This window comes from Auxenochlorella protothecoides, assembly GCF_000733215.1.
Source record: "Auxenochlorella protothecoides strain 0710 unplaced genomic scaffold scaffold53, whole genome shotgun sequence".
NCBI lineage: Eukaryota > Viridiplantae > Chlorophyta > Trebouxiophyceae > Chlorellales > Chlorellaceae > Auxenochlorella > Auxenochlorella protothecoides.
Genome location: NW_011934321.1, coordinates 394,102 through 405,843, shown reverse-complemented (window position 1 = coordinate 405,843; position 11,742 = coordinate 394,102). Strand labels below are relative to the sequence as shown.

Here is an 11,742-nt window from a genome sequence, read left to right as displayed (position 1 = left end):
CCTTATACCCCCCCCCCCCCCCCCCCTTCCCCTCCACCCACTTCCAACCTTGAAGAAGCGGGACACGACGGTGCTGGGCGCAGCGCGTGGGTAGAGTCGGCAGACGTAGGCCACCAGGATGGCCCAGTTGACGCCGCCCAGGTAGCCCGTGACGTTGGAGTAGACGCCGCGGCGCGCGGCCCAGAGCTTGAGCAGGCGCAGCGCGGCGCGGAAGGCTGCGGGGTCGGGCACCTCCCGCAGTACGGTGTCGGTCACGCGGCAGCCGTTCAGGCTGCGCACACTGGCGTCGTCGCAGTGGCGCAGCACCGCGGAGCCGGAGACGTCCAGCCCGGCGCGCAGGGCGGGGACCGCCAGGCTGGCATACAGCAGGTCCACGGCCACGCCACGCAGCCGAAACTCCAGCACGGGGACGTAGGCGGCCGGCACGGCGCGCAGCGCGGCCAGGCCGGGGGCGGAGGCCAGCAGCGTCTGCAGCGAGTGCGGGGCGGGGCCGAAGAAGTCGGACTCGCGCGTTGCGTAGCTGGGACCCACACACAGCGTGTCGATGTCGGCGCCTTTTGTTTTTTGGGGAGAGGGGAGGGGTGGGGAGGGTTTTAGGGTCTGGGAGGGGTCTTGTGGGTGCGAGGGGGGGTGGACGTGGCAACGCTGAGACTGTGACACACTGGCCCTACCAGCGTGCAGGCATCGAGGGGCTGAGTGGGGCGGCACACAGAGGGACCTGCCTGCTCATTCCATGCACAGGTGCACTGTGAAATGCATCACATGCTCATCCCCGCCGACCAGCCCAAAGTTGCGATGACCGATTCAAAAGGCCTGCTCCCCACAGTACAGCCCGCTCAGCCCCGACAGCAGCAGCACACCTGGTCCGTGCACCCCCAGGCGGTAACTTCCAAAGGTGTAGATCACGGCCGTGGCGTCCTCCACCGGCTGGCCGTGGTGTGCGGCAACCCCCTTGATCCACTCCTTGACCAGGGTGTCCAGGGCGCCCAGCACCTCCTCCCGCAGCTCGGCCTCCTCCCGGGACTCATACAGATTTTGGGCGCGCAAATACTGCGGGGAGGACGATGGGTTGTACTGTGATTCATCGTCGGTGGTAGCACTGGCCCTGGCGCCAAGTCGACCAGGGAGCCATGCTTCCATGCACAGCCGATCGATGGCACGGCGCGCCGGGCCATCGACAGGTTCAGATCACACTCCAACCATTACCATGTTATCCAAGTCACCTGCTCAAGGTCCTCGGAGTGCTTCAGATCGGCACGAGACGGCGCAGCGGTGCTTATGGGCTCAATGAAGCTGGCGGGGCCCATTCGGGCCGGCCCTGGGGTGGGCCCTCCAGGCGTCTCCTGATCTTACTGGTAGCAGCACATGATACAAGCCGGCTGTGAGATGCCGAACGAGATGGCTGTAGCAAAAACTCCCTTTGCGAGCTCAGCTCCAAGTCTGGCAACAACAGAGTGGTGACCGGGTGGTGCAAGTGGCCCAGCTCGCGTCCCGAGGGTTCGCCGACACCACAGATCGATAGTTATAGGGCATGCAAGTGGTAGGCCGTCGCTGCTCAGCCCTTGTGCGCGACTGCTGGATCCGCAGATCGGTTTCAGAAAGGGGTACGGGCGAATAGCCGCGGTACCTTCGCGCCCTGGAGACGTCTTGGGCTACACCATGGCGCCGCTCGGCGAAGGGCCCATTTCGAGACGCGACATCTCCATGCATGGCCAGAGCGACCGTGAAAGAGTAAACGTGTCGTCTCCCAGGCGGGTCGGCCATCGAAAGGACATGACTTGGTGACGGCATGAACTCGAGCTTGCACACCAAGGAGGTCACCACCGCCAAAGTGCGGTCGGTAGGCTTCGGTTTCTTCAGTGACGATGAGGTACGTATTTTGCCATCTGGTTTATGTGAGGGATGTATATGTCGAGCTGATGGGACGTGTCGAGGAGTTGGGTACACTGCTACTGCCTTTGGCCTGGCCATGTGCGCCAAAGTTTCCGTGAGTGGCGCTCTCCTTCACGCCTATACTTTTTCTCACGTACAATCGCTCAGATAAGAAAGGTCAGCGTGAAGAAGATCATCTCGCCCATCATATTCGACAACAGCAAGACACCTGTGGAGGGTGGCCTGTATGACACTGCCCTGGGTCCCTTGGACCCTCGAGAGAGGTGAGCATGCGTGGATTGTGGAGTCCCACGACTCCAGATGGGCATTATGATCGAAAAAGGTACCTTACAAGCCTCTGCAGCGCTTTGATCCCCACTGTCCCACCAATGCCTGTCTGCTTCCAGGTGCACAACATGCGGCTTGACCGCGGATTGCCCGGGCCACTTTGGTCATGTAGAACTGGCGGTGCCAGTGTACAACCCCCTTGTCTTTGGGTGAGATAAGGAGTTTGGTCTGGGGTTTGATGGGCAGCAAAAGTATGTGTAGATCCTATCATCGCGCTGTGCTGCAGAAGCACTCATGAGGATGGAGCAGTGACTGCGCCTTGCACTGCCACTCGCTCGTTACACACACCTCTGTCCCCCCAACTCGCCCCAGAACCGACCTTCACCCTCCACCCTCTATCCTCCACCCTCCAACCCTCCCCTTTCCCGCCCACACAGGACCCTGTACAAGCTGCTGAGGTGCGCCTGCCTGCACTGCTTTAAGATGCGGATGGCCAGCAAGGAGGTGCAGCGATATGTTGCTCGTCTCAGCCTCCTGCTGGAGGGCCGGTTGGCCGAGGCCCAGGGCATCAACGTGGGCGCGTCCAGCTCAGCGAGGAAGGCAGCTGGAAAGGAGGGCATGGAGCTGGACGAAGGGTCCGGAGGGGAGGGCTCCCCAACCTCCGTCGTTAAGGGTGAGGCTTTATTGGAGCTGTGGGCGTGAGTGCCTGTGTCTGCCAACCGGTCTGAACGGCTACCACCTGTTGTGAGAGGTGCCCCCTATACATGGCATGCACCAGCAATCAGTTGAGGCGCCTTCACCTAGTGCAATGACCAGTACTGGAGGTCATTCCCTTTGTTGTCTGCCGGAGAGAATCCGCAAGATCCCCATCTCAATCCGCTCTCAGACCCTATGCACTCTCCAATCCCTCACAGGCCCGCTGCCCAGCCGCCGCACGGTGGCAATGACTGGGCAGAGTCTGGAGGCGGCTATCGACACCATGTCCGAGATCTTCAAGAAGCAGCCCCCAGGACGATGTGCCAACTGCGGCGCCCACAGCCCCAGCATCAAGAAGTGAGCTTGGATTGGCTTTGTTGTAGGGATTTAGAGAATGGGCGGGGACCTAGGGGTGGTGAGGGAGCTTTCGGGGTGTCTTGCTGTGTGCCCTTCATTGAAGGGAAGCGTAGGATGCGGGCATGTTTGGACGGCTGCAGGAGGTGACACAGCCTGCAGCTAGGCGCCTTGTATGGCCCCGAGTAAAAGCATCCCAGCTCAACTGGGTTCCACTGTCAAAGGAACTGTGCTGCCCATTCATTTCTCAACCCTCACTCCACACGCACTGCAGGGAGGGCTACAGCAAGCTGTTCCTGCTCCCCCTGACGACCAAGAAGGCGGCGGCCAACAAGATGCAGGGCACGGAGATCCTGCCCTCCCTGAGCCGGCTGCAGGCCGGGAATCTGACGCTGGACGAGGCGGCCGGGCTCGGCAGCCAGGGTTGTGAGGAGGAGGCCAAGGTGCGGTACGGATTCCTGAAGGAGGAGAAGGAGGGCCTGAGCGACGAGGAGGTCATGGCCGAGTTCAAGGAGTCCAAGCACGGCGACGAGGGCGGCGTGTTTGCCGCTGAACTGCCCCGCGCTGAGGTCCCCCGTCAGCTCAAGGGGGTCCCAGCCTCTGAAAAGGAGAATGCCTCCAAGTGAGGAGGGCTGGGTGGGGTGTGGTGGGTCAGGGTTGGGACTCAGATCTGGCATATTGTATGTGAACCCCTCCTGCTCCTGGAATGGTTGCCCGGCAGGCGTTTCGTGACCTTGATGCTGGCTGACAGCCTTGCCAACTGTGACATTTCTCAAGTTTGCTTGCTGCAAGTGTTCCTCACAGTGCATTGCATTGCATGTTCTATTCGAGCATGCTGTCGTATGCTGAGTCTCCAACCCCTCCTCCTGTTCCTCCTCTGCAGCGTCAGCGTCGGCCCGCCCAAATTCCTGACGGCGGCGGAGGTCCAGGAGATCCTCCGTTGTGTATGGGTGGCCAATGCCGACATTATGCAGCTCATCTACCCAGCAGACGTGGCTCAGCGGAAGAGGCGTCAGGGGGCCTCAGAGGCTCAGGCTGCTGCGGCTGGCAAGGCTGCTGCACAGGTGCTGGATGGGGACGACTGGGTCTGATGGATGTGCTGGCTGTATTCTGAGGTGGTAATAAGCAATAGGGCCAGGCAAGGGGTCTGTGGCGGCTGAACAAAAGGAATATGCGAGACATGTTCTTGAAGCTGACTCTTGATTACGTATCGAGATGCTTCTCCACACCAGGACTGTGGCCTCCTGATTCAACCCCTCCAACCTTCTTTCCTTTCCCCTTTTCCTCTGTCTGCAGGCTGGCAACTACCGCGAGTTCTTCATCCAGACGGTGGCCGTGACACCCAACAGGTTCAGACCCATCAGCCATGTTGGAGAGATGGTGAGTGGAGTGCAGGAGAGCCAGCCGGGCGGCACTTAGTATCCTACAGGCAAAGAGCCTCTTACTTCTTGTGGAACACCAAGTGTCGATTGGCGGTAGTTCATACTTGTTTTCTCTCTGGTCATCGTGGTATACTGTGGTCCTGTTCTCATTTCCCCGCTTTCCTCTGCCCTTCCCCCTTCAGGTGTACGAGCACCCCCAGAACACGATGCTGGTCAAGGTTCTGAATGCCAACCTGGAGATCCAGCGCCTTGGTGAGCGTGCTTGCCAGCCTGCAACGGGCTTGTCAGCTCTGATGTTACTGTCGGTGCAGGCATGGCTGCTCAAGTATGTTCTTTACCGCGCATCCCTCAACACCTTGACAAATAAACCCCATCCCTGGTCTGCAGCCGCCGAGACGGACCAGGATGGGGAGCCCCTGGACATCACCGACGGCCGCATGCTGCGCACCTGGCTGGAGATGCAGAACTCGGTCAACGCCTTCATCGACTCCACCACCGCCGAGAACGAGCCAAACGCGATCGTACGTGTGTGAGGGGGGGCGCTGGAGGAGAGCGTGCATGTGGCTGCCTTGACCTTACTGAATGCCCTCTGCTCAGCGTCAAGGTTTGGCCAACAGGAGTTCTATGCGTAAAGCAACCTCCACCCTCCCCATTCACCGTCCACCCTTTCAACACATTCCACTTGAGCAGGGCATCCGCCAGCAGCTGGAGAAGAAGGAGGGCCTGTTCCGCAAGAACATGATGGGCAAGCGCGTCAACTTTGCAGCGCGCTCCGTCATCTCCCCAGATGTTTATCTGAACGGTGGGGAGATCGGGGTGCCCCCCTACATCGCAGCCCGCCTGACCTTCCCCGAGCGCGTCACGCCCTGGAATGTGGAGCGACTGTGCGAGGCTGTGATGGCGGGCCCCGGGCGCAACCCGGGCGCGGTGGCGGTGGAGAACGAGAAGGGCCGCCTGCTCATGCTGCGAGACGACGCCAAGGTACGGCGGCTGACTTGATGGTACTGGCTGGGTACCGAGGCTGGGACCCTGATTCGTCGCACCGCCATGTGTCCATGGCAGCCAGAGGCTGTGATGCAGGCAACCCACAACAAGGGTTGCCTTTTCGACCCGGACCTCAACCCCTCCCACATGCACACAGACCACAAACACACACACAATCCCACCTTGCCCTACTCACAGTCTCGGGAGGGCATTGCAAGGCAGCTGTACAGCCAGATCGCCGGGTCGCGGAGGGCCAGCGGCGGCGCGCCGGCCGCGCTGGACGCCGGCGCCGCCGGGCACCCCTGCCTGGCCGAGTTTGGGGGTTGCAAGGTGGTCTACCGCTCCATGGAGGACGGCGACGTGCTGCTGACTAACCGTCAGCCAACCCTGCACAAGCCTGGCATGATGGCGCACCGGGCACGCATCATGAGGGGTGAGCGGTGGGGTTTGGTGTTCATACCGTCACGAAATGCTCGTCAGCGCGCCCCCATTGTGCGCGTGGTTTGCCTTTGCATCCCTCCCGCATCCCTCCAAACCCTTGGACATCCCCTCCTGAGCCTGCCCTGCACCCCAAGGGTTCAGAGATTCATTCCTCACCTGTCCTCCCCACCACCCACACCCACCCACCCACCAGACGAGCGCACAATCCGCTTCCACTACGCCAACTGCGCGACCTTCAACGCCGACTTTGACGGCGACGAGATCAACCTGCACCTGCCCCAGGACCAGCTGGGTCGGGCGGAAGGGTATGGCATCGTCTCCGCCGACCACCAGTTCTTCGTGCCCACCGATGGCAAGCCTCTGCGCGGCCTCATCCAGGACCACATCGTGGCCGGCACGCTGCTCACGCTGCGCGACCGTTTCTTCACCGCCGCGCAGTACCACCAGCTGGTGTACGAGGCGGTGTGCACCGACTGCAGCGGGGCCTGGGAGGTGTGGCTGGACGAGCCCGCCCTGGTGAAGCCGGTGCGGCGCTGGACGGGGAAGCAGGTGCTGACCGCGGTGCTCATGCACTACACGCGCGACCAGCTGCCCTTCTCCATGAGCACCGCCTCGCGCGTCCCGGTGGAGGCGTGGGGCAAGAACTCGGGTGGGACGGGCGCGGTTTGGTGGGTGTCGTGGGGGGGGGGATGACCCGAGTGTTTGTGGAGTTGGGGTGATGTGTTGCGTCCAAGGGGTATGGGGCAAGTAACGCGACGAGCCACTGAGCGCCGCGGGGTTACAAGCAGCAAAGCCAATGAGCGCCCTGCACAGGCCGCGCCCTGTCGTGTTCCCCGTTCCCACACGCAAACCTCCCTGCTGTCTTCAGGCGAAGGCAAGCTGCTCATCCAGCACAACCACGTGCTGGCGGGGTGCGTGGACAAGAACTGCTTTGGAAAGCACGGCCTCCTCCACTTCTTCCACGTGCGCACCCTTATCGGGGAGGGGTTGCTCCCTGATGCATGATGGCACTGTGCAGGCTGTGACCGCGGCGGTGCTGGGACGCTGGGTGTGGGAGGCGTATGAGAATGGCCCTGCGTGCTCGAGGCCTGGCTGAGGGGATGGGACCCGGTGCATGCATGCTCCGCTCAAAGCCCGCCCAACACACCACTCCCTCCCATGCCCCCCAGGAGCTGTACGGCGCCGAGCGCACCTCGCTGCTCACGGCCTCCCTGTCGCGCCTGCTGACCGGCTTCCTCCAGAAGCACGGCTTCACGTGCGGCATGTCGGACGTGCTGCTGGTGCAGGTGAGCGTGCGTGGCTCGGCCGGGCAGCGCTGTGCGGAGGGGGGTGCCGGCACGTCGGATGAGGAGCGGCGATGGGATGGAGGGTCGGTGGAGCTGCCATGCCGCCCCCCGACACCTACGAGGCCTCCCCTCCCACTCACCTTCCTCGCGTCATCTTCACGCACCCAGGACGCTGAGGAGGAAAGGAAGAAATTGCTGACGAGCGCTGACGTGCGGTGTCTGGATGCCGCCGCCAGCCTGTTTGGGCCCTCCCGGGCAGGACCCCTGGCCGAGCAGGGCATGTCCTATGTGAGTGCTGAGGGGTGGGACACTGGCACACTGGTGGTTGGCTGCCCACCGAGTACCCAGCATGCTTGGCAGTGCTGGCAGCATGATGACGGTGCCGCTCCTGGTCCACTCCTGCACGTCTCGCCTCCTCCCTGGCTTACAGGAGGAGGCCTTCCGCAGCGCGGAGCCAGATGTGAGGGAGCAGCTGCGCGACAGGTTCCGCTCCAACCAGGAGACTGGTGCCCTGCTGGACATGAAGTCCTCCAGTGCGTCTGGGTACAGTGGTCTGGGAAGGATCTGGGGCTGGGGCAGCGAAGGCTGTATGAGCGCGTGCTAGGCATCAGCTCGGCAGACATGCAGGCGTGCGAGAGCTGCCCCTTTCCTACAAGATCCCGCTTGCCAGATCATCCCAACCCCCCCTTTTCAACCTTCCCACCCCCACCATTTCAGGCGCGATGCACCCGCTATCCAGCGACGTGGTCCGGGCGTGCCTGCCCGGCGGCCAGGAAAAGGCCTTCCGGCACAACATGATGGCGCTGATGACGGTGACAGGGGCCAAAGGCTCCCTGGTCAACTTCTCCCAGATCTCCTGCCTGCTGGGCCAGCAGGAACTGGAGGGGCGGCGAGTGCCACGCATGGCCTCGGGCAAGACGCTGCCCTGCTTCGCGCCATTTGACGTCGGCGCGCGCTCCGGCGGCTACGTGGGCGACCGCTTCCTGTCGGGTCTGCGCCCGCAGGAGTACTACTTCCACTGCATGGCAGGGCGGGAGGGGCTGGTGGACACCACGGTGAAGACCTCCCGCTCGGGCTACATCCAGCGCTGCCTGGTGAAGAACCTGGAGCCGCTGCGTGTGGCCTACGACTCCACCGTCCGCGACGACACCGACTCCTCCATCGTCCAGGTGTGTTTGTGACTGAGGGGAGTGGAAAAGGGGGCTGTGTGGGCGTTTGTGCCTGTCCAGGGGGAGGAGCGATGGCTGGTGTGGTGCCTTGATCAGCCTGCATGCCACTCTATCAAGGTGCAGGGAGGCAAGGCGTGTGTGAGAGCCTGGCGCCGACCCGGCATGTGACCAGCACAACAACAATACCCCCTCCCGCACCCCACCGCGCCCGCAGTTCCACTACGGCGAGGACGGCATCGACACCACGCGGACGGGGTGCCTGCGCACGCTGCCCTTCTTCTACGGCAACATGCCGCAGCTGGGCAAGATCCTGGGCGCCGCCACGGCCCTGAGCGGGCCGGGGCTGGTGGGCAACCCCTCCAAGGAGCAAGGAGAGGCGACGGGCGTGGTCAGGTATGTTGTTTGTTGGGGATTTTGGGGTTGGGAAGCGAAGCTTGTGAGTGTGCGTGCGATGCATCCATGTAGGAGGGAGGTTTGGGTGGGACCGGAATGAATGGCTCGGGATTAGCTCCACACGAGTCAGGATCATGCATGTCCCTGCATCCAAAGGAGATGCCTGGGATCGCCAGCCATAGCACCCGCACTGGGCTGGAAACCCACAAACACAATCTCAACCATCCAGGTCGTGGAGCAAGGCGTTGCTGGCGGGCAAGTCCAAGACGATGGCAAAGTGCCTGCCTGCGGACTCGGTGGTCTCCCACGACACCCTGGGCGTCACCTCCGAGGGGTTCCAGGGGGCCCTTGCCGAGGCCATGTACGGCGGCGGCCTGCGTCCGCCCGTCGGCCCTGAGCCCCTGGGCAAGGACTACAAGCGCGCGGGGAAGAAGGAGGCGCGCTGCCTGTCCAAGAACAAGCCATGGAGCTTCACGCCCCTGGACCCCATGGGTGGGTTGTTTTGGGGGGGGTGGGGGGGGGAGGGGGGCAACCTGTTCTGGGGTGGTGTTGAGGAATATCTGTTCTGTTGTTTATCCCTGTTGTGCGCCGGCATTGCACCGAGTTACCCTGGCTGTCGAGCACACGACCAACCCTCGATAGCCCCACCGGGCATTCCCAAGCCTTGTCACCACAAAGATCATCCGAATCTCTTCAACCCCTCTGGCCCCCTCCCCCCAACCCCACCCATGCACAGACTTCACGCGGCTGATGCAGCTGCGCTTCCAGCAGTGCCAGGCCGCCCCCGGCGAGGCGGTGGGTGTGCTGGCCGCGCAGTCGGTGGGCGAGCCCTCCACCCAGATGACGCTCAACACTTTCCACATGGCGGGGCGGGGCGAGGCCAATGTGACCCTGGGCATCCCGCGCCTGCGCGAGATCCTGATGACCGCCTCGCCCACCCTGGCCACGCCGGTGATGACGCTGCCGCTGCGCCCCAGCGCCCCCGCCGCCGGCGCGGCGGCGCTGGCCGCCCGCCTGCGCCGCGTGCGCCTGGGCGAGGCCCTGCGTGCGCTGGAGGTGGAGGAGGACGCGCTGGCGCGCAGCAGCGCGGTGGACGGCGGGCGCGCGCGCGTGGCGCGCGTGACGCTGCGCTTCCACCCCCCCCACGCCTACCCGCCCGAGCTGGGCCTGGGCTTCGAGGAGCTGGCCGCCGCCTTCCGCGACGTCTTCGTCCCGCGCTTCCAGGCCGCGGTCAAGGCGGAGATCCGCCGCGCCAGCACGGGCAACGCGCTGGGGCCCGTAGCCGTGAGCCGGCTGGGCGGGGAGGAGGGCGCCACGGCGGCCGGCGGTGGCGGCGGCGGCGGCGGCGCGGCGCCGGCGCCGCGCCGCCCCAAGGAGGCCGAGGAGCCGGAGAGCGAAGAGGACGAGGAGGGGAAGACGCGGTTCGGCGCGGGGCGCGGCGAGCACGCCACCTACGACGCCGGGGACGAGGACGACGCGGCCCTGGCCGCGCAGGCGCAGCGCCAGGCCGCTGAGCGCGAGGGCCTGGCGGAGGAGGAGGAGGGAGGGGAGGAGACGGGGCCGGGTGCGGATGAAGAATCGCGGGGCGCCACTGCCTCGGCGGATGCAGAGGCGGAGGAGGGCTGGGCGGCCGCCCCCAGCCCCGCCGTTCCGCGCTCCGCCGCATCCGCATCAGGCGCCGCCCGCCGCACCTCCGCCTCCGCCTCGTCGCGCGTCGAGCTGGAGGGCGGGGTGTGGGTGGATGCGGCGACCTCCTCCTGCGGACTGGCCCTGCACCTGGCCCTGGACTGCCCCAAGCTGCTGCTGCAGGAGGTGGCGGAGCGCGTGGCTGCGGCCGCCGTCCTGCGCGGCACGCCCGGCGTGTCACGCTGCTACGTGCTGGAGGCGGCGCGCGGCGCAGCCGCCTGCGTGCAGACCGACGGCATCAACCTGCGGGCCGCCGCCGCCTCGGCCGACCTGGTGGACGTGGACGGCCTGGCCGCCAACTCGCCCTACGCCATGCTGGAGACGTACGGCGTGGAGGCCGCGCGCGCCACCATCGTGCGTGAGGCCGCCTCGGTCTTCGGCGCCTACGGCATCGGCGTTGACCCGCGCCACCTGGCCCTCATCGCCGACTACATGACGCACCTGGTGAGGGTTGTGGGGGTGGGGCGGGGGAAAACCTCGGATCGGAGGCTCTGAGGTGGGTGTACATGGGAGGTGGCCTGTTGGAAGTGAGCAGGCAAGGGGGACACCCCTTGAACGACTACACTCTGAGGGCACTGCTGACAACAGAAGCGCCTCTACTCAACCGAGGATCATCCCGCTGCGATGCTGGTTCTCTCGGAGGGCGGTGCACGAATGCACCCAGGAATTTTGTGCCAAACGCGGAGAAAGGACTAAAACTCTCATCTTCTCTTCCCACCCACCCACCCAGTGACTCACCCACCCAACAATCCACCCCCCCCCCCTCCAACACAGGGAGGGTACCGGGCCTGCAACCGGCTTGGCATCTCCGCTAGCACCTCCCCCTTTCTGAAGGTCACGTTCGAGACGGCGGCCTCCTTCCTGGTCTCCTCCACCCTGCACGGCGACGTGGACCGCCTCACCTCCCCCGCCTCCCGCATCGTGCTGGGCCAGCCCGTGGCCATGGGCACGGGGGCCATGGACCTGGTGCAGCACCTGGACGCGGCGCGCTGAGTCAGCGCGGTCGCGCTGAGTCAGCCGCTGAGTCTATGCGGCTCGCTGGCGGGGACCGCTCGCGGGCTCGGGCCGATCTCTCCTCTGCAGCGGCGCATGCATCGCCCTTGCGTGATGTATGCTGTTGCAGCGAGGCTTTGTCAGTGGGAAAGGCGCCGAGAGGCGTCAGGGTCTGCGCCGTGCAGTGGGGGGCCAAAG

General features: G+C 64.5%; 2 protein-coding genes across 2 annotated transcripts in view; one reads left to right on the top strand and one right to left on the bottom strand.

The window, feature by feature from the left end:
• The window catches only part of F751_4562 (Poly(A) polymerase), a gene marked incomplete at both ends in the record, with an annotated part of 4,103 nt that extends 2,796 nt beyond the window's left edge, over positions 1–1,307 (bottom strand). The window contains 3 exons of the mRNA XM_011401957.1: positions 49–554; positions 861–1,050; positions 1,224–1,307. Of these exons, the coding sequence (XP_011400259.1) occupies positions 49–554; positions 861–1,050; positions 1,224–1,307 (780 nt within the window). The remainder of the gene's footprint in view (positions 1–48; positions 555–860; positions 1,051–1,223) is intronic.
• Positions 1,308–1,789: 482 nt separating this feature from the next.
• F751_4561 (DNA-directed RNA polymerase I subunit rpa1) lies at positions 1,790–11,544 on the top strand (the record flags this gene model as incomplete). Its single annotated transcript, XM_011401956.1, has 24 exons — positions 1,790–1,870; positions 2,041–2,156; positions 2,280–2,369; positions 2,598–2,833; positions 3,075–3,213; positions 3,485–3,832; positions 4,094–4,274; positions 4,507–4,590; positions 4,775–4,844; positions 4,980–5,119; positions 5,283–5,573; positions 5,907–6,009; positions 6,211–6,666; positions 6,886–6,980; positions 7,187–7,303; positions 7,472–7,591; positions 7,734–7,836; positions 8,021–8,472; positions 8,687–8,865; positions 9,095–9,357; positions 9,602–9,816; positions 9,922–10,149; positions 10,240–10,995; positions 11,326–11,544. 24 exons carry the CDS (start codon positions 1,790–1,792, stop codon positions 11,542–11,544), a joined length of 5,082 nt encoding a protein of 1,693 aa, XP_011400258.1.
• Between the last annotated feature and the right edge of the window lie 198 nt (positions 11,545–11,742).